The sequence below is a fragment of the Puntigrus tetrazona genome, chromosome 16 (genome assembly GCF_018831695.1).
Source record: "Puntigrus tetrazona isolate hp1 chromosome 16, ASM1883169v1, whole genome shotgun sequence".
In the NCBI taxonomy this organism is placed as follows: domain Eukaryota; kingdom Metazoa; phylum Chordata; class Actinopteri; order Cypriniformes; family Cyprinidae; genus Puntigrus; species Puntigrus tetrazona.
The window spans coordinates 27,628,010-27,647,911 of NC_056714.1; the positions used below are offsets into that span (position 1 = coordinate 27,628,010).

Genomic DNA, 19,902 nt, shown 5'->3' on the forward strand with positions numbered 1-19,902 from the left:
CCAATTTGAATGTCTAAAGATTCTTAAACCAAGATTTATTTATTTTAGAAACAAAATGACCGCATACGAAATCTTGCTTTATAAGAAATGGATCAAAATGAGTATTTATGAATTAAATTAGAACAAATATCTACAACTTAATTCAAAGGGGAAAAGTCTTTCATACTGACATATTTGTTCTTGCGTTAAGCATAAACTTGTGTTAGTTTTCTTTAAAAAAAACAGTACTTTTAGCATCTTAATTAATTCTAATGATGTTAAATATTTGTATAGGAAAACAAGTCAAAAATACAAGATATTTGTGTTTAATTTCATGCATTTAATGCCAAGAGTTTCTGAATTCAAGACTTTCTGCTCCGATTAAGGATATTTTAATCGCCTTAATTTGCATTTATTGCAAAATGCTGAAACCCAGATTAACAACGTGATTTTTTATCTTCAGATAATGTTTTTATACATCGTATTATTTTGGTTCAATGAATATTACTCTAGACATAATTAATGACAACCTATTTCTTTGCGTCTTAAAAGGCAAAACAAAAACATGTAACAAAAAGAAATTTATTTCATTTCATGTTTTTGACACTAGACACAGCCGGATCACTGACTGCAAAAATCCTGAGACGTAAAGAAAAGATCATAAAAAGGGAAAATGCTGTTCAGATGTAATTGTTAACGTTTATGCATGTTTATACTGTGGGTCTAATAGCCACGCAATTTGATATAGCAATCACACAGAGTATGCAAATAAATAAAGCCATAGATAATATATTATGAAGGCCGAGATCTGCAGAAGTTTCTGTTACAATGTACACAAATATACAAAAGCACATCCTACGACGCTGCCACTTGTGTTAGCGGTTCCTCGAGGTACTGCACTAAAGCTTCAGCCTGCGAACATAAACACAGTTACTTTGATTTATGTATTTTTATGAACAGAGTAACTTATCATACGTATATAACATATACACCAAATCTCACCTTGGCTTTAAGCATCCCAAAGCCCACTGTCTCCTTGGCATACATGCAAAGCAACAAGTTTGCCACACGTGTAATGGCCACCCTGCCCTCCTGCAATGACAGAGAAAATGCAGCGCATCATAAAAAGGAAAAAATGATTGTATAACAATACAGTAGTTCATCAGCCGGTGTTATTTCCGGCATGGCGTAATGTCAAAAAGCACACTCGTATGGTAAATGCAGACATATTCTTTATTGTCTTAATTGCATATATCAAAGATTAGCATTCACAATCATTTACTTTGCCCCGACTGTACAGCGAACATTCCTACCATACAATCCATCAGGATGAATTTCAGTTTGTCCTCGTTAAAGGCCTGGTGTCCGTTTTTGTCGTAAGCCGCCCAGATATTGCTGGCAATGGCTGCAGTGACTCTTGCATCGGTGTCCCCATATCCAGAATACGCCAGTAGAGAGCCTTCATTATTCAACAGCCTAAAATAAAAAACAAACACACGAAAAAATACATCATTCATTTTTAAAAAGCATTTAGGCCTACGTGAATTGAATATAAATTCATAAACCACCAAGTGGCCAAAAAAAAAAAAAACTAAAACCAATATTAGAACATTTCTCTGAACTGCTTTTAATTTTCTTTATGACTTTTTGCTAAATATACACCAGTTCATTAAAAGTAAACTGATATTTTGGTGTGGATGCATGTTCACACGGATAAACATTAAACAAACTGATTTTTGCGCCACGTTAGTGCTTTAAAGTGTGTGTGTGTGTGTGTGTGTGTGTGTGTGTGTGTGTGTGTGTGTGTGAGAGAGAGAGAGAGGCAGAGAGATATTTATTTTAAATAATGGGATTTCATTTGATATTTAATCAAATGACAAAGATATTCCGATATTTCCAAATATGGCTTAAGTCAAATCACGTTTAAAGCTACTGTATAAATATGACATTGTTAATGAATTAACATGCATTAAACAAATTCCAAGCGCTCCAAAATACCTTACTCCAGAAAATATGTTAATAACATAAACGTACGTTATTGTTTACCAATTCATCTTCCAGCTAAAGCTACTTATAAGAACAAAGACTGTATTTTATATACTCACAGCGTGCTTTGTACGCCACTGGTGTTTGCTTGACTGAGTACTTGTGTTAATGCTTTAGGACGCAACATAATTTAATAGAAAACGGCAATAATACTAATAAAATTTCCGCGGAATTATAGCAAGAACTTCTAGCTGACCAAGAACATCAGCTGACTTCTAACTTCCGCGCTGATGGTTTATGGGAAATGTAGTATCATGGCAGTGCCGACAAACTACAAAAACGTGGCCCAGCAGCCCAAAATGCACATCAGGTGACCATGAACTTCCGCGCTGATGGTTCACGGGAAATGTAGTATCATGGAACTTCCTGCAAACTACAAACACGTGGCCTAAATCGAAACTGAACGTAACATGGATGGTTTGTTTTTCGGGTCGTTAATGAAACAAAAAAACGAAACCAGCTGAAGTCCCCCTCCCTTATATGAAGGCAATACATTAATTATGGAAAAAAATAATGGCAGTCATTGTTTTATCGGATTCTACATCATAAAAAGTATTGAGTTGATAACGTTCACTCTTAACTTTTCTTTAACTGTTAAGTGGTTAATTTTATGCATGCATATATATATATATATATATATATATATATATATATATATATATATATATATATATATATATATATATATATATATAAACCGACACTTAACATTCTTTTCTTTTGTTTTGACTTTCTTTTTGGAGGTCAGTGCAAAAAATTTAAGGGTATTATTATTGAAAAATATCTTTATGAATAACTTCATGGTCACAACCAGTTTAATATACCGAACATATGCACTCTTAAACATATTCTTTATTGGTTCCATGAAGAACCTTTAACATGCACAGAACCTTTCCAATGCACTAATGCAAAAAATCTTTGAATTATTGATATATTCTTTACACCAAGAAAAAAAGACATTTAAAAAATTAACTCAAAGATAAATCTGTTCGATGAAGCCTTGCTTCACCTTTTTTGAACCTTGATTTGGATGTCCAATGTTTGAATGAAGCTACGTAAAAACCTAAACTCAATAAAAGATTCAACATGTTTCCAATCCTGGAAAATTTCAGATTTTCAGTTCTCGTGTCAAGTAAAGAAATTATATTTATTTTAAGTAAGGTAAGTTATCTACCTAAAACAACCATAATGACTAAAGATTAGTGAAATTAAACGTTTACATAACGCATCAAGAACAACTGACTTGTGTGACCTCCACGTTAGACAATAATTAAAAATATTGTGTTATAAGAGAATGATCACTGCGTTAATTTTTGGACTTAAAAATTAGAATGGCAAGGTGTCATGCAGCCCAACATCGTAAAGATCAAAAACATTGGATTTAAGACAAAACCAGATGCTAGAAGAAACTACAAACCGCAATGAATGTTGTTTTCTGTAATGTAATGTAATTCAAGTAGAATAGAGAGTGGATTATGGACGTGCAGCAAAAAAAAAGGAAAAAATTAAACATTTTAAATTTACAATAAAACTGTTAGTTCCATTAGACAGCTGTTGGTTAGCACTGACAGAAACTAATCATTACTATCATGCTGTAACCCGTTGTTTTGTTTTTTTAACTTGAGGATGATGTATCCAGTACACAATACAAGTGTGATCCAGGCACTAGAATATTTGTCAAAGCATTAAGATATGATCGAAACAAATGGTGTCTGCGTTCGCCACTGCTTGTTAAGCTGAGAAATATTTTATTGATGCTTTGTTACAACCTTACCCATATGACAAGCCTTTACTGTCAATTCATGTACACTCCTCACAAAGGCAAACGACTAAAGAGATGACCGAATATCTTTTCCAAACCTCATCTCCAAAACTCATTCCTTTCTAAAATAGCTGAAGTGTAAGCGATCAGAGTCAAGGTGTTATAGTGCTCCAACATGATCATGTCTATTAGATTTCGATTAACACATCAAAATGTCAAGGAACGCTCAAAATCAACGTCAACTGAAGAGGGCGGAAAGGGAGTAAAGGGAAAGCTCTACGTTTCTGCAATAAATACTGGTTTGATCAGGCATGAATTAGGAGAAAGAGAGAAATTAAGGAAACCAAGCATTTTCACAGAAGACAAGAATCCCCCTGGGCCTCGGAATTCAAGCGTATGGATTTTATTCCCCTAACCACTGAGTAGTGCCTCAGGTGAGTGTGTTCTAATTGTAAGGAATGGTAACTCAAACTTGGTTCAAGCAAATGTAAGCTTTGTCCCATCTTACTAGTGATGAGGGGTTAGTGTGATGTCATTCCACAGAGATTCTGGTTGGTTTGGTTTTTTTCAAATTTGAAACCCTCATTTCTTTTTGATTCAGAGACTGACTGATCGAAGCCAAAAAAAAAAAAAAAAAAAAAAAAAAAAAAAAAAAAAAATAGAAAAAAAATAGAAAAAAAAAAAAAAAAAAAAAAAAGATTGAGTAATTGGAATCCTGTCTATTTGGGGCTCGTCAGATTTTATGTGATGAGGACTATGTTTGCTTCTTGTCTCCCTTCGCACGCTCTCAGTTGATGGAATTAGGAAGGCTGAGAGCCGAGCAGTCTTTCGATGGCGGCATTGATGTCGCCCCCGGTGGCGATAAGGGCCTGAAGGTTGGCTTCCCTGTTGATGAAGCCCATGGCACTCAGCTGCTCCAGCTGTTGCTGGAAACGCACTTCCGGAGTCTGAGTCTGCAAAGCGAAGCAAAAAGTAGTACAATCAAATATACACGGCATACTTCCCAGAGGATTTGGTGATATAGCTTTCAAAATGGTGCGCATTTTAAAGTCTGCTCCGGCCCGTTTTCAGTGTCTAACCTTAATGGAGTAAGAAGTCTCCGCACTGATGCACTTGTATGCGTTTTTTCAGTTTTAGAGATGCTAAACAACAATCGTTTACTTGGGAAAATTTGTTCTGTTTTAATTTCTTCCATTGCGAGAGTGAAACCCTCAAGCTGTTATTTGCGTAAACCTGCTGTTTCTGAGAAAAAGGGTTTTCGTTACACTAATCATCCGTCTACAGAAATGTGAAAAATGTGGATCGTGAGCAAACTGTGCACCTTTAAAACGCTTAGCGCAACATACAATACACTTAATTAAATCACAGCCTTTTGCACCATCACATATTGCGCATTTGATTTTAACTCACTTGACAGATGCTCTGCCAAAGGAACAGCACAAAACACATTTTCACATTGAGTTACTACGAGAACTTAAAAATAGTTGTTTCATTATGAAATTGTGCCAGGACAGATTAGACTGTAGCAGGCCGCTAGAAAACATGTAATTAATAGGAAACACCTATAATATTATTAACAATAGGCAAAAAAAAAAAAAAAAAACAATTACCGATGCATTCCCTCCAGCAAACATCTGTAGCATCTGTTGCATGAGCTGCTGCTGGGCAGTGTTTGTTCCAGCAGCGGGGGTTGGGGCTGGGGTGGGGACAGGGGCGGGCCCTGGCTTGAGGGCGGAGGGTTCTCGGGGGTCACGTTCACCCCTGTGGGCAGTGGGGCACCAGGGATACCAGCAGCCATGCCACCAGGTATCAGACTAGAAAGAGACATGTCACATTTAAATCGGCAACGTGCAGATATTGCCACAATGTTTGTTCAGATTATGGGATCCATCAAATAACATAACTGGAATAAAAGGTGCTTTTAAAAAGCATGTCTGCTCTAAACTAGAGGAAGCTGCATTTACTTGAGGACAAAGCCAAGAAGGAAATAACTAGTAGAAAGAGGATGTGTTCTTTAGGGTTTTTCACCCTGTAGACAACAAATATAAAACTCAACTTCTAATATTTAAAATACTTCAAACTATCCATCAACGCTACTTAATATGTTTGTGAAAATCATGATATTCAAAAGTATGAAAAAAAACCATTACTCAAACAAAAATGCATTAAACAAGTTATTATTACAACATATTAAATGCATTCATATTACAAAAAAAGATTTGAAAAAAAATTATATTATTTTGAACTTTCTATTAAATGAGCTACACACACACACATATACATATATACATATGTATATTTAAAAATAAATAAATAAATAAATATATAAAACTTTGAAACTGGAGGTTTACCCGGGCATGAGGCCAGGGGCTTCGGTTTGAAGGGTTTGCAGTCCCTCCTGGATCTGCATTAGGGCTCGCATGGCTCGAGGATTTGTCATAACAGAAAGGGCTTCTGGGTTCTGCATCTGCATGCGAAAACAAGTCAGTTAGCAAATAAAAGCAAATTAAACCTTTACCCCACAGATAATGTCCAACAACGCCAAATGGACACACCTGCTGTAGAAATACAGGTAACTGCTGTCTCATTTGCTCTTGCAGCTGTGGATTTCCGGCAAAGAGAGGGTTGTTCATCAACACCTAAAAAAGGGTTGAGGTTACATATTAATAACAGCTCATTATAGTAAATTAAAAGTTGTAAGAATCATAACCTTTTGGGAATAATGATCTTTGTACCTGTGAGGCAATATCAGGATTCTGGGCCAGGGACTGCATCATGGTGCGCATATAAGGAGCAGAAAGCATGTTCTGCATAAGCTGAGGGTTCTCAGAGATCTGTTGCATTAAGCTTTGCATGCCAGGACTGTTGAACATACCTAAAAATAAACCACAATAATTAGAAAGACAGATACAATCTATCTGAGATGTAAACCCTTTTATACAGCACTTTACCTGCAAAAAATATTTTTAATATTTTAAATACAAATATATTGCCTGCTATAATTGTGCGCTGATTATCTGCTTGTAAAATCTACTACAACTTAAAACGTATGGGCCTGGTTTTAAAATAAACTCCAATCTTAAAAGATTATTACCGTTTCCAAGGCTAGGGGAGCTGATGCCCAGTGGGTTGGACACACTGGGTGTGGTTGAGCTTGTGGTGGAGCTGGTGGTGGTAGCTGTCCCAGTGGTGGTGGCGGCAGCGGTGTCAGGGGGCCCCCAGGGATTTGGCAGAGGCTCTCGGTTTTCTGTCCTGGAAGGCGGTGTTCCGGAGTTATCAGCATTTCCACCCAATGCCGAGAAGGGGTTATTTCCAAACTGTTCAGATGATGCAATGTAACATTTAATGTTGCCATTACATAAGAGTATTAAGACATGGCAGCGAATTTGTCCAATTTAACAACATACATATTTTTTTTTTATGAAAACTACATTTTTATAATTCTTTATGAAATAACAAATATGTTTTTTTTTTTAAATCAATAAATTAATCTGACCTGTTCACGTGCAGCACTAAACATGGGCTCTTGAATATCGGTGTACATCCTCCGAAGAGCATTGTAACCCCCGGGAATACTCTCAAGGTTGCTAAGCGCCCTGTCCTGGTTACGCATCATCTCTTGCATCATGGCTGGGTTTCGTGCCAACTCCATTGTCTTGACAAGCAAAAAAGCAATTTAATAAAAACAAACGATTTCCTGAAATAACGCAATAAACGCTATTTTTTTTCTCTTTTCGGTATATGCAAGTCAGAATAAAGAGCATACTGAAGACGAACTATAATGGCGTACTACCTTAAGCGTTTAATTATCGTACATGTCCAATAACCTACCTGTCTCATGAGTTCTGGGTTGTTAAGCATGTGTGAAATCTCCGGGTTGCGCTCCATCAGTTGCTGCATCTGTGGGTTAGCCACTATCATTTGCCTCATCAGGTCAGGGTTGGACATCATGCTCTGCACAAGCGGGTTCTCCATGATCTGAGACAGCATCTCAGGGTTGGACATGAGCTGTCGCTGCATCTGCTGCTGAAGCTCCATGAAGTTGGCGGACCCCATGCCGAGGTTAGCCAGGCCTGACAGGTCACCAAACCCAGCTGAAAACACACAATGAGAAGCAGCATAAAACAAAAACGATAACAGAACTTTCTTAAAAAGCACACAATACTATATTAGTTTTCCTGACATCGGTCTTTTAAACAATTAAAGCCACATAAAATATTGTAAAATTACATTATGGATTGGCAATAAACTCCAACTTTGACACAGTAAATAAACATTTAAATATGCTGTATTTGATTTTAAGGTATATGTTGCTTATTAGCATTTTTATTCATTAAATTTGTAAATACTAATTATTTTCTCTCAACCGTTTCAGTTTGTGTTTAATACTTTTTTTACGTTAGCTGCAAAGGCAACATTTATTTAGGTTTTTTTACATTTTTTCCCTCTAATATTTATATTTTACCTAAATTAGGCAAAAAAAAAAAACGTTGATAGTTGTAGTTAACAAAAACAAAACTGGCTGCGACCCGAACCACCAACAAGATTATGGAATTACACTTAAAACAGGAACAACGGGCTGATATCTCATAAACAACCTCAAAAACATTACTCACCTAGTATATTGGGTGGCTGTGTTGGGGTTGGGGATGGCCCAGTTCCCTGGGGTGTGCCCAGGTTGCCGGGTGGGCTGGAGTTAGCGGTTCCAGCAGTGTTGCCCTGCGATGGTCCAGGGCCAGAAGAGGCAGAAGTCTGCGAACTACCACCACCTGAAGTCCTACAAACACAAAACCCTCTAAACGTCAACCACACATATCCTACGGCACATCGTGGCTTTGCACATATAAAAATGCCAGTTATGTTTTGACCTTAAAAGCAGGTCCTCTTACTTTTGTGCGGTTTTGATGACCAGGTGAACCGTGAGTCCGTCTTTAATGCCATGCTGGCCAAGCGTATCTCCGTCTTTCAGGATCTTACCGGCGAATATCAGAACCAACTGGTCCTGCTTCGCCTTAAATCTTTTGGAGATTTCCTCTTTAAACTGTTAAAGAGGACAAAACGCGATTTAGATCAATACAATCTCACTTTTGTGCAACAACACAGTGTCTTTTATTAAACCGGATCTCGTAAACATCAACATTAACCAGCAACTGGTCGAATGAACTAACATAGACAGCGCTAGCACCACCTTTACAAGGAATGCCATCTAATGCGTTACTCGATTTATCTACATATTCTTAAAGTCAACGATACAAAGCAAAACAGAAAGAGCGCGACCAAAGATGACAGACTAGAACCTTCTACCTGAGCAGGCCGTTTCTTTAACGAGAGCAGCGAGTTAGTAAACCTCACTTTACAAGCGTCTTAAAAGACCGAAAACTACGAATAAGACGGTCAAAATCATCTAACGTCAGTAATAACAAGAGAAGAAGTCATTATAAACATCCCCTGCGACGATTTTCGGCTTTGGAGTGTTCGTCGTCAAACGTTAGCTCTCCGGCTAAAGCTGTTAGCCGCTGGTGTAAGAACGCCCGGGTGAAACAAACAAGAAGAAACCGCGAAAAACATCACCTGTGCGACAGATGAATCCTCGGCGATGGCTATTTCTTCTTTATCCTTCGGTGTTTTGACGGTGACCTTAATGATAGTCGCGCTAGCGGCGGCATTTTCCTCAGTGTTCGTCTCCACGGCAGGATCCGTGCCGCTATTCTCCGCCATCTTTACTCTTCTTTTACTTCATTACATCATCGCACCAACAAGCAGCGGGGAAAAGCGCTGCAGACTCCTGATTGTTCCACAGCGCCCCTGGCAGTGTGGAGTGACATCGACATCACTTTTTTTTCTCGAACGAGCGAGAAAAGACACCCAATAATGTTTCTCAATATATACAAGAATTGAAGAAGGTTAAAGAAAAACATTTAGGTTTAATGCATGTGCGATAATCAAAAACAGGAAGTTGATCCTCCCATAAAACATATAACCATATTTTTTCATGTTTTGTATATATATACTATATATATATATATATATATATATATATATATATATATATATATATATATATATATATATATATATATATATTGATTTCCATTTGTATAACTATAGTTTTAGAACAATTACTTTGGTTAAACTATGATTAGTGTAAACATTAGTAGTTCACAATTTAAAAGTAATTGTTTTTTAATTACCAATTTGTAAAATAATAATAAATATATATATATATTTATATATATATATATATATATATTTATATATATATATGTACAACATTATTTGTTAATATATATAACATTAAGCTTCTGAACTACATGCGAACTTTTAATAAATTTATCCTTACAAAAGTTTGTGAACCAAACGAGTAGCAATAAATGCAAATTTTGTTTATTTACATTCGTTTTTATTCGTTGTGGTGCAGGTAGTCCTACATAAAATAATATGCACACAAACAGTAGGCTACTCTTAATAGTTTCTTACAAATAAAAACTAATTAATTAATTAACTAATTAAACTTAATAATTCCGAAAACATTAATAATTCACGAAAACACATGTAGTAGTGCATATTAAAGCTTCTTCAACCTTTTTTAAAAAAATGTCCTGTTTAGTGAATATTAAAGCTACTTCAACCTTTAAAAAAAATTACACTTTAAAAAAAAAATACACTTTAAAAATACAACCTTTAAAAAGAAAACACTTTAATGTTCTAATGAAACTATTGCCTAATCCTGGTTTCACCCCGTCCCTGTCTAAATGTACGCATTATAAAAAACCTCTTACTCCTGTAATTCCAGTATTCAGATAGACGGCGCTGTTTACATGTCTACAGTAATCAATCATTTACAGAAACCTTAGGTTCTTTTAAAATCTTTCTTTCACAGGATTTTGATCGTCGTGGAGTGAAGGCAAGCTTCATTTCTTATTGTTAAGGTCTCACGTCTTCGAGCAGGCCTACTAAACGGCGCACGAATTCGTGAACAAAATGCCTGTTATACTTGTTTCCAGTTCACAAGGAAGTCACTGCAGGGAAAAATTAAAACTCCTCCTTCAAAAAAAAAAAAAAAAAAAAAAAAATTCCCCAAAAGCGTCGTGAAATTTCCTCTCCTCTGCACTGAGCCTCAGACGAGCCACGAAAGGTGAGTTAAAGGTAACGTGGTATTCCTCAAGATTCATTTCAGTAATTTAATATACTCGTAAATCAAAAATGATAAAGAGCAGAAAGTATAAAATGTGGTGAACAACTGAACAAACAGGCTGCCACCACAACTTCCTTATAGGAAATTTTTGCTTTGTTATTTCATGTGGGCACCTACGTAAAACTTTTATGTAAGTGGCAAAACTTCTGTTTTGATAATCAAGCATGCTGTGTAGAATATTACATTTGTGTGCTATCACCAAAAAAACAGTTAAAGTTCTTTTTTTCCCCTGCTTCTGTTATGGTACGCACTTGTGAACAGATTTTCCTAATAATAATAATTTGCTGTTCTTGTTATTTCATGCTTTTAACAAACAGGTTTGGCCATTGTTATCTACTGGAAGGTTCGAGTCCATCGCTCCCATCTTCGTCATGACCGTGACGGTGTCTCAGGGTGAAGGACTGACGGTCATCAGCGTCACCTCAAACCCAAAGAGCAAATGGCCCGTACTGTGTCAGATTCTGGGCTTTCTGTGCTACAGTCCAGTGTGCTCTGTATCTCAGGGTATGAAAGGGAAGCTGAAGGACGTCCACACAGCTTTTTGGAGTGAGTCAGACATTTACATTAATTACATAAATACACATATTTTCAGGCACTTTGGGTTGTTTTTTTGCATACAAGCGTTTTCAATGTTTCACAATGTTAGTAGAATTTTTATTATTTTCATAAATTTAGGGACATGGTTTTGGTCAAATGGGAAAAAAAGTTCATGCCAATGCTTTCGGATTCACTCGAGTAACTGTCGTTTTTCACTAAGAAACTTTGCATTTATTCACTTCCTGTGCGTTCACCCAAGAAGCTTTGCACTGTTTCACCACAGGATAAAAGTGAAAAATGATAAAACAAGATGAAAATAAAAAGTTGGAAAATCTTGCATTTGGAAAATTACAAACTGTTAGACAAAAGTCAAAATTACCGTTTTTTACGTTAAAAACCTAGATGCAAGGAGAAAAAAAAAACGCGAGTCTTGTAAGTATTGTAAGACAAATTTGGCAATTCATTATTTTTATTTGTAAACAAAAACAAAAAGTTAGAGTTGACTATTTTGAGAAAGATTATGAGGTATAAACTCAGAATTGTAAGATAATGAGTCTCTATTACTTTTATTTTTCTTTTTTTCCATGGCAAAAACAAGCTTTCCTTCTTTTGTGACGGAAAGAACATGGCGTAAGAGGAATGCATGTCGGTGGATAAGCAAGCATAAAAGTGTCTTGGGGGGAGGAAAAGGTTTGAGAGAAAAAGCAAAACTGCTGAAATACCGTATTTCCTCTCATTTTTCCCTTAGTAACTATGTCGCCTATAAGGAGCTCCGTACAGAAACGTTATGTGCAGGTTTTGGATTAGCTAATAGTGTTCGTTTTGGAATATACGGCTAATTATACAGCTACAAAAGAAGCATTTTGAAAACATTGCGCAAATACTCGTTTATTTGTTTGTCCACACTGACAGCAAACTGGAATGTTCTTAACCGTATTGTTCTTTTGTTCCATAGGTTGTGCACATGATAATTGGCGTCCTCAATATTGTTGTGGGGATTGTGTTCATAAGTCTCGGGTTTTACTGAACGTGTATATGATGGCCAACGGGCCCTTTTGGATTGGTAGTGTGGTACGACAAGTCTTATTTTGATAATTATTATGTTTAGAAATCAATTAATATTGTGCAATGCCGGTTAAAAAGTACTGATATGCTCATTTATTATTATTATTATTATTATAGTCCATTGTAATTGGAATCGTATGCATCCTCATGGTGAAGTTTCCCTCTTCTTGTCTGGTAAGTGTCTATTAAAGGCATTTGTGTTTCTGCTGGTTTGTATATATATATATATATATATATATATATATATATATATATATATATATATATATATATATATAAATATCACGAGGTGTGGTAAGCAGGAGAGCACACAACTAGCATACACCGGGTAAATGACTAAATTAAAGCCACAGCTGAAATAAAGTTAACTAAGATCGGACAAATAGAACTGAAATCACAGGACTTAAATACACCGGGTAAATGACTAAATTAACTACACACAGCTGAAGACAGTTAACTAAAAGTAGGTCAAACGGAACACATATATACGACAAAAACAATAAAAAGTCCAAAGATATATATATATACACATATATATATATATATATACACACACACACATATATATATAAATTATATATAATATTATTTATTTTATTTTTATTTATTTTTTTTTACAGCTGACAATTGGGATCATTCTAAATATAGTCAGTGCTGCATTCGCTATCACAGCTGTTGTACTGTACACAGTGGACATGACAAATATGCATACAGAGTACAGCTGTGGAAAGCCGCAGTTATGGCTATTCAAGTTACAACGTCTATGGTTATGATCCTGAAGAAAATCGGAGAAGAGAGCTGTGTCTGTACTACAGGAATGTCACCGAGGTAATGATTATCTTTCTTGTCTTTAGACAATGTAAGACTAGCTACGGGAAAGCAGAGGAGGAAGATGAATCGTCTTCCAAACATACCAAACCCACATTTTAAGAACTTTTGCATGATTGTCTGTTTGGGGTTTTCTTCAGTGGTGGAGGATCCAGCAAAGCCGGTTTCTGCTGGAAGACGCCGCCGCTGGTGCCGGACGAGAAAGCATAAAAGGGCAGCTGCTGTTTTATTCATTTATTGTGAAATGGTTTTAAAAATGTCTTCACAACAAAAGGGCTTAATAGATGATTTTCCTACTTTTTTTTATTAAGTTGACGCTCTACTCTTTACCCACCTCTAGATGGTCCTCAGAGGACTAGATATCATGATGATAGTGCTGTGAAAGTCCTTCAGATCTGCGTGAGCAGTCCATTCAGTTTCTGCGTGTTGACCGGGAAAGTTATTTTTGTCCACAAAAGAAAGTTTCAAGGAGGAAGATGAAAAGGTACTGTATATCAACCACTCAATCTTCTCATCATTCTTCATGTCTATTGGTTTAACTGTTCACTATTACAACAATCAGTTTCTATTTCTAATCAGTTCAAACTCACTGTTTTGCATCTGAGGATATGAATGTTCACACATTTACAAGACTCTTCTGTGTTCATGATTGTCTGTTTGGGGTTGGTTTTTTCAGTCGGTGGAGGATCCAGAACTTGACAAGCCGCTGCTGGCAAAGGCGCGCCGCTAAGTGCAACCTTTAGATCCAGTTTGTAGTTTGCAAGCGTTATAAAATTATATACGCAAATTAAGTTGAGATGCATAAACACACAAAAATAATCAAACCTACTCTCTGTAATGCAATGGCACATTTTACTCACTTTTGTGTCTCAGTATCGGTGAAATGGTTTAAAGCAGATCAGCTCCATTCACAACACTGCTAAATTAGATTTGTTTTTCCTTTTACAAAAGTGTCATCATTGATCTTTCTTCGTTTACAATAGCGGGTGTTACAGTGTTTTTATTACTTTGTTAATTTTTTTGTTGTGTTCTTTGTGCCAGGGCTACTTATATAAAAATAAATGACTTCAGCACTGGCATCAACCCTTTTCATCTTTTAATGTTTTTTTAAGCTTCTCTACTAAGTGTTCCTTTGTACAACAATACAAAAACTGTTGAAAACTAATGAAAAATGTATAGTGTTACCACATACATTTAACTATAGTTACCAACTAGGTTGCAATTTGCCCAAAAAAAAACTAATTAAATAAAACTAATTAATTAATTAACTAACTAACTAATTAAACTAATTAATTGCAGAAAACACATGACAATAGCGTCTTAAGGCTTTCATTTGCCAAATGTAGTAGTGCATATTAAAGCTACTTTAACCTTTAAAAAAATACCTCCTGTTTTCAAAATTAAAATCTAAAAACCAAGAAAATCGCACTTTTTGTCAAGGTTGTTGTTTATAAACAAAAATCAAAATGCAGCATTTTTATTTAAAAGCAAAAAAAAAAAATACTGTTCTAATGAAACTATTGCCTAACTGGTTTCACCCTTATCCTTGTCTGTGCAACGAGGTCTAAATGTACGCATTATATAAACCTCTTACTCCTGTAAAATATCAGATAGACGGGCGCTGTTTACATGCCTACAGAAATCAATCTGTCATTTGGTTACGAGAAAAACAACGAGTATAAATGAAAAAAAGCGAATCTACGTAGGGATGAAATAAACAATATAAATGCAGGCAGGCAGGACAGAAATCACGTGGGGACCGATCGGACAACGTAAACTCAAAACACACAGGACTAAATACACGAGGAAATTAACTAAATTAACAAGACACAGCTGAAGAAAATGATATAATTAACATGGAGGGAAGGCAGGGCCGGAAGGTGCGCCTCGCAAAGAGTAACATCAACAAAAACAAAATGACTAGGACTGGGGATACAGGATCTTCAGTGGAAGCCCCAGGAGAGGGGCGGAGTCCAGGGAGGAACAGATGGAGGGAGGAGCCAGGGTGGGATGGAGGAGGAGTCCGAGCAGGAGAGATCCAGAGCTCAGCTGTGGTGGATGGTCGACAACAGTGCCAAGGAGGAGGAACAGCCGCGGACTCCATGGGGATGGACCACGGTGGCAGGGTGATGAGACTGGAGCCGAGGCGGAGCCCGAAGAACCAGGGTGACGCCGAGGCGCTGGAGGTCAAGAAGGCGACGCGGGCCCTGAGGGGGAGATGGAGCTGCAGAGCCAGGCGACAGAGGACTGAGGTGAAGCGGGAGGGCGAGGATCCTCACTGAGCCGTGGATGGATGGAGAGGCCGGAGCAGAATCCCGCAACGGCGAGCAACAGACCAAGGCGGAGCTGAGGATGGACCACGGTGGAGGCTGCTGGGAGCCCATGGCGGGGAGCCAACGGGTATGACCAGATGGAGTGGGAGGTGGAGGCAGGGCGGCGAGGCAGGGAGGCAGTTGGTGAGCTGAGGATGGCACAGGGCTGCTGGGATCCATCGACGTGGCGGACCAGTGTGGAGGTGGGGAAAACTGGAGGCGCATGGGGCGTGGGCACTGGAGGAGGGCACGTGGCGCGGGCACTGAGCGGGACGGAGCGAACAGGCGCGGGCACTGCAACGGACCACGGGAACAGTCTCTTGGGTGCATTCCTTGAGGCAGGCGGACGGCTGGGCGGAACCAGCGGGCTTACGGGACGGCTGGGTGGAACCAGCAGGCTTACGGGACGGCTGGGCGGAACCAGCGGGCTTACGGACTCAGGATACAGGGGAGGTGCCCAGTCTATGTCCATCGTCCAGCTCCTCTTGTAGATCCAGCAGCCCCAGGTGGATGATCAACTCATCCTCAACCGATGTGCAGTGGGCGGAGCTCCACTCCGTGCTCTCATTGCAGTCGGCTGTCTCCCCTGCGGCGAGCTCTGTTGCTGGCTCACGCACCTGGTCTGACGTACTCGTGAAGGGATTGTCGTGTTATCTAGTGTATAATGTAAGTAAAACAGCACACAAACTCTTCATTACTTTCAACTTAACCCTCCTTTGTTCTCCCCCACAGTGCCCCCTGCTGGACAAAGAAACAGTATCGGGACTCCAACTGTGGAACATTAATATGTAGCTTCACTACATAGATTATCCCACATCTCCCTTTTTAACACAGAGAAAACAATGAAACAAAAAATAACTGGTATTTTGCTCTTACCAGAGATCCTTAGAACACAGCACAACAATGTAAACCAACATGTTTTATAATGATGAACACTGCCTTAAAAGTGTTCACATCTTTATGAACAACATATTACCACCAATTACACCTCTTGTTTTTTTCACATTACAACAACTGTTTTAACTCTCCCCTCTTCTTCGGGGCTCCTGTCACTGTGAAAACTGTCTTTACTATACAACAAAATTACTATAAATCCAGCCTTTTTCGGTTTCACAACTGCTCTCCCAGATTTGGTTCTGGTTACTGCTCCTTTGGGACTGGCAGGACATGTTTGAGGTGTCAAAGGTGTTTTTGTCTCTGTGATATTCTTGGTCAACTGGGAACCAACTATTGTGTCACAATCACCCTCCTTTGTATTCATAGGAATAAGGAAATGACGGTTCCTACGAACAGCACCTTGAGGCACATCCACCTGATAAGAATGTGGCATGAAATGTTCTCTCACCACAGTTCTGACACCTTTTGATCCGTGACCCACACCTGATCACCAGGTGAGAGCTTGTGGAGGTCTTGCACCCGATGGCGTTTATTGAAACATCTCATATCTGCACTTCTTTTCTCATTTTCCCGAGCATGTACAGTGGTGCCATCAGGTAAGGAAGGATCCAGCAAACTGGGAAGAGTTGGCACAGTGGTTCGAGGACGGCGTCCCATTAGCAGCTGGGCTGAGTTGATCTGTACGACAGTAAAGCAAAGTAAGGATCTTGTGTTTTTTTTTAAAGTTGTTTTATAGTATGTACAGCCCGTTCAGCCTCTCCATTGCTACATGGATGCTTTGGACTGCTGGTAACATGTTTGAATCCGTAAGTAGCTGCGAATTCTGTGAAAGTGCTGGATGAAAATTGTGGCCCATTGTCGCTCACTACAGTCTCTGGAATGCCGTGACGTGCGAAAATAGATTTCAGGTGCATAATGACATCTGCAGAGCTGGTGAGTGAAAGGTTTGCCACCTCAACATATACAGAGAGTAGTAATCCACAACTAAAAGATATGTTTTCCCTTTCAAGACAAACAGATCTGTCCCCAGCTTTTGCCAGGGCCTCTCAGGAAACTCTGTTGGGATCAACGGTTCAGTGTGATTGGTGCGCTCTTTGATGCAGGCGTGGCATTTCAAGACCAGCTTGTTCAATTGCTGATTAAGTCCTGGCCACCACACACTCTGCCGTGCACGTTCCCTGCATTTAGCCACTCCTTGGTGTCCTTCGTGCCGCCTTGCGAGGACATCATTTCGCAATGCAGAGGGAATAACAAGTCTTGTACCTTTTAGAAGAAGACCATCGTGGACTGACAGGTAAGCTCGTTCAGACCAGTAGAGTTTCTCAGCCCCAGTGCAACGACCAGACTCGGGCCACCCCTCTTGACACATTCTCATGACATTTGTGCACACACTGTCTGATTTGAGGAGTTCTCTCAGGTTGTCCAGGAATGATTGGCTTGCCGGGAGATGCTCCACAATATTGTCCACATAAATGTTAGTGCTCTCCATGAGCTCATCATCCGTGTTCTCTTTGACAGCAGTGTCTGCAGTCCAGAGGCTCTTCCCAGGAACATGTGACATCTCGTATGAATAACGCATCAATCTCATCCGGAAGCTTTGGATGCGGGGAGGTAAGGCGTCCAGTTCTTGACCACCTAAAAGACTCAGTAAGGGTTTATGGTCAGTTTCCATCAAAAAGTGTTGGCCAATCAAAAAGTCACGAAATCTCTCACATGCCCAGGTCAGCCCAAGGGCCTCCTTTTCTACCTGCGCATATCTTTGCTCAACAGGGGTTAAAGACCGCGATGCATAGGCAACAGGCCTCCAGTCGTTACCCTCTCATTGCAGTAGGACTGCACCCAGTCCATACGATGATGCATCTGCGGATACTTTGATTGGCTTATTTGCATCGTACAGAGTCAGTACTGGTGCAGATGACAAGTCTTTTTTCAGATCTTGAAAAGCTTTGACTTGTGCTTCCCCCCAGAACCAACTGTTTTTCTTGGACAGAAGATCCCTGAGGGGTTTATCTTTTTCAGCCAGATGGGGGATAAATTTTCCCAGCTGGTTGATCATCCCAAGAAAGCTCCTGAGCTCGCTGATGTTTGGTGGCTCAGGCATCTTTTGAACGGCAACAGTCTTAGCTGGGTCTGGTTACACTCCTGAGTCTGAGATAATATGTCAGAGAAACTTGACTTCATGCTGTGATAAGGCACATTTGTCTAAGTTGAGGGTAACGCCAGCATTTTCCATCTTTTGCAGTACGCGTGAAGGCGTGTATCATGCTCCTCTTGAGAATGCCCACACACAACTACATCGTCCATGTGACAGACCACTCCATCCAGACCCTCAGTGACTTCAGTTACCATACGATTTTGGAACTGTTCAGGTGCCGATGCGATACCAAAGGGCAGTCGATTGAAGTAGTACCGCCCAAACGGTGTTATGAAAGTTGTCAGCTTGGCGGACTGCTCAGCTAGAGGATTTGCCAAAATCCATGTTTGCATCGAGCTTACTAAAAACAGTAGCTCCCGCTAACAGTCCGAGGGTCTGTTCAACAGAGGGAAGAATGTATTTTTCCCTTCACACCGATTCATTTAGCTTTGTTAAGTCGACGCCTGACTTTTTTAGGCACTACAACAATGCCTGCACACCACTCAGTCGGTTCTTCAACCCTGCTTATGACCCCCAAACTCTCCATGCGTTGTAGTTCCTTTTTAACTTTTGGCATGAGTGGAAGAGGGATGCGCCGTGGAGTTTTGAGCGAATATGGGACAGCTCCAGGGCTCAGTTTAATAGTGTACGATCTCTGTAACAGTCCTAGCCCACTGCACAACTTTGGATAACGTTCTTGCAAAGTGTGTATGCTTTTGTCATCAACACGTGTGACAAGTCCCAGTTTGGTGATGGCAGGTCTGCCTAGCAGTGCTGAATGCAGACTCTTAACAACATACACTTCCTCTAGTATATGCTTGTCACCTTTCTGAAGTAGCATGTTTGAAACTCCAATCACATTAAGCGGTGCACACCCAGGTCCAAGTAGGGGCTTAGTCACTCTCTGGAGTGCAGGTTTCTTACCGTCCTTAAAAATGTCACGGAACATGTGGTCTGGCATAACAGTGACATCAGCACCTGTGTCAATTTTGAACTGCACCTCACAATCTTTAATTTTGATATCAATTAGCCAGGGGTCCCCTTCCGCGATAACAGTGCCTAAAAATATTCCAGGGTCCTGTTCTTGGATCTTGTTCACCTTTCTGGATGAAACACAAACTTTTGGTAGTGACCCTTTTCCCACAGG

At 39.2% G+C, this 19,902-nt stretch overlaps 2 protein-coding genes and 1 pseudogene across 2 annotated transcripts; 1 reads left to right on the forward strand and 2 right to left on the reverse strand.

Annotated features, from left to right (window-relative positions):
* Nucleotides 1–547: 547 nt before the first annotated feature.
* On the reverse strand, nt 548–2,265 carry LOC122359999 (ragulator complex protein LAMTOR2). Its single transcript, XM_043260268.1, has 4 exons — nt 2,085–2,265; nt 1,293–1,455; nt 982–1,071; nt 548–891 (listed from the first exon to the last, which is right to left on the reverse strand). Exons 1-4 carry the CDS (start codon nt 2,150–2,152, stop codon nt 835–837), a joined length of 378 nt encoding a protein of 125 aa, XP_043116203.1. The 5' UTR covers nt 2,153–2,265; the 3' UTR covers nt 548–834.
* Nucleotides 2,266–3,756: 1,491 nt separating this feature from the next.
* LOC122360733 (ubiquilin-4-like) lies at nt 3,757–9,522 on the reverse strand. Its single transcript, XM_043261566.1, is given in 12 exon segments — nt 3,757–4,740; nt 5,398–5,514; nt 5,517–5,601; nt 6,139–6,254; nt 6,343–6,426; nt 6,523–6,662; nt 6,882–7,104; nt 7,284–7,442; nt 7,619–7,881; nt 8,404–8,564; nt 8,677–8,828; nt 9,359–9,522. Coding segments are annotated over 12 exon segments (1,800 nt in total). The 5' UTR covers nt 9,506–9,522; the 3' UTR covers nt 3,757–4,587.
* A 2,750-nt stretch (nt 9,523–12,272) lies between these two features.
* Nucleotides 12,273–13,847, forward strand: LOC122360884 (annotated as a pseudogene).
* The last annotated feature ends 6,055 nt before the right edge of the window (nt 13,848–19,902 follow it).

Coding starts and splice junctions, on each gene's coding strand:
- LOC122359999 (XM_043260268.1), bottom strand. CDS start 2,152: ATGTTGCGTCCTAAAGCATTAACACAAGTACTCAGTCAAGCAAACACC. Junction 1,072..1,292: donor TCATCCTGATGGATTGTATG/GTAGGAATGTTC, acceptor CTGTCATTGCAG/GAGGGCAGGGTGGCCATTAC. Junction 892..981: donor TTGGGATGCTTAAAGCCAAG/GTGAGATTTGGT, acceptor TTATGTTCGCAG/GCTGAAGCTTTAGTGCAGTA.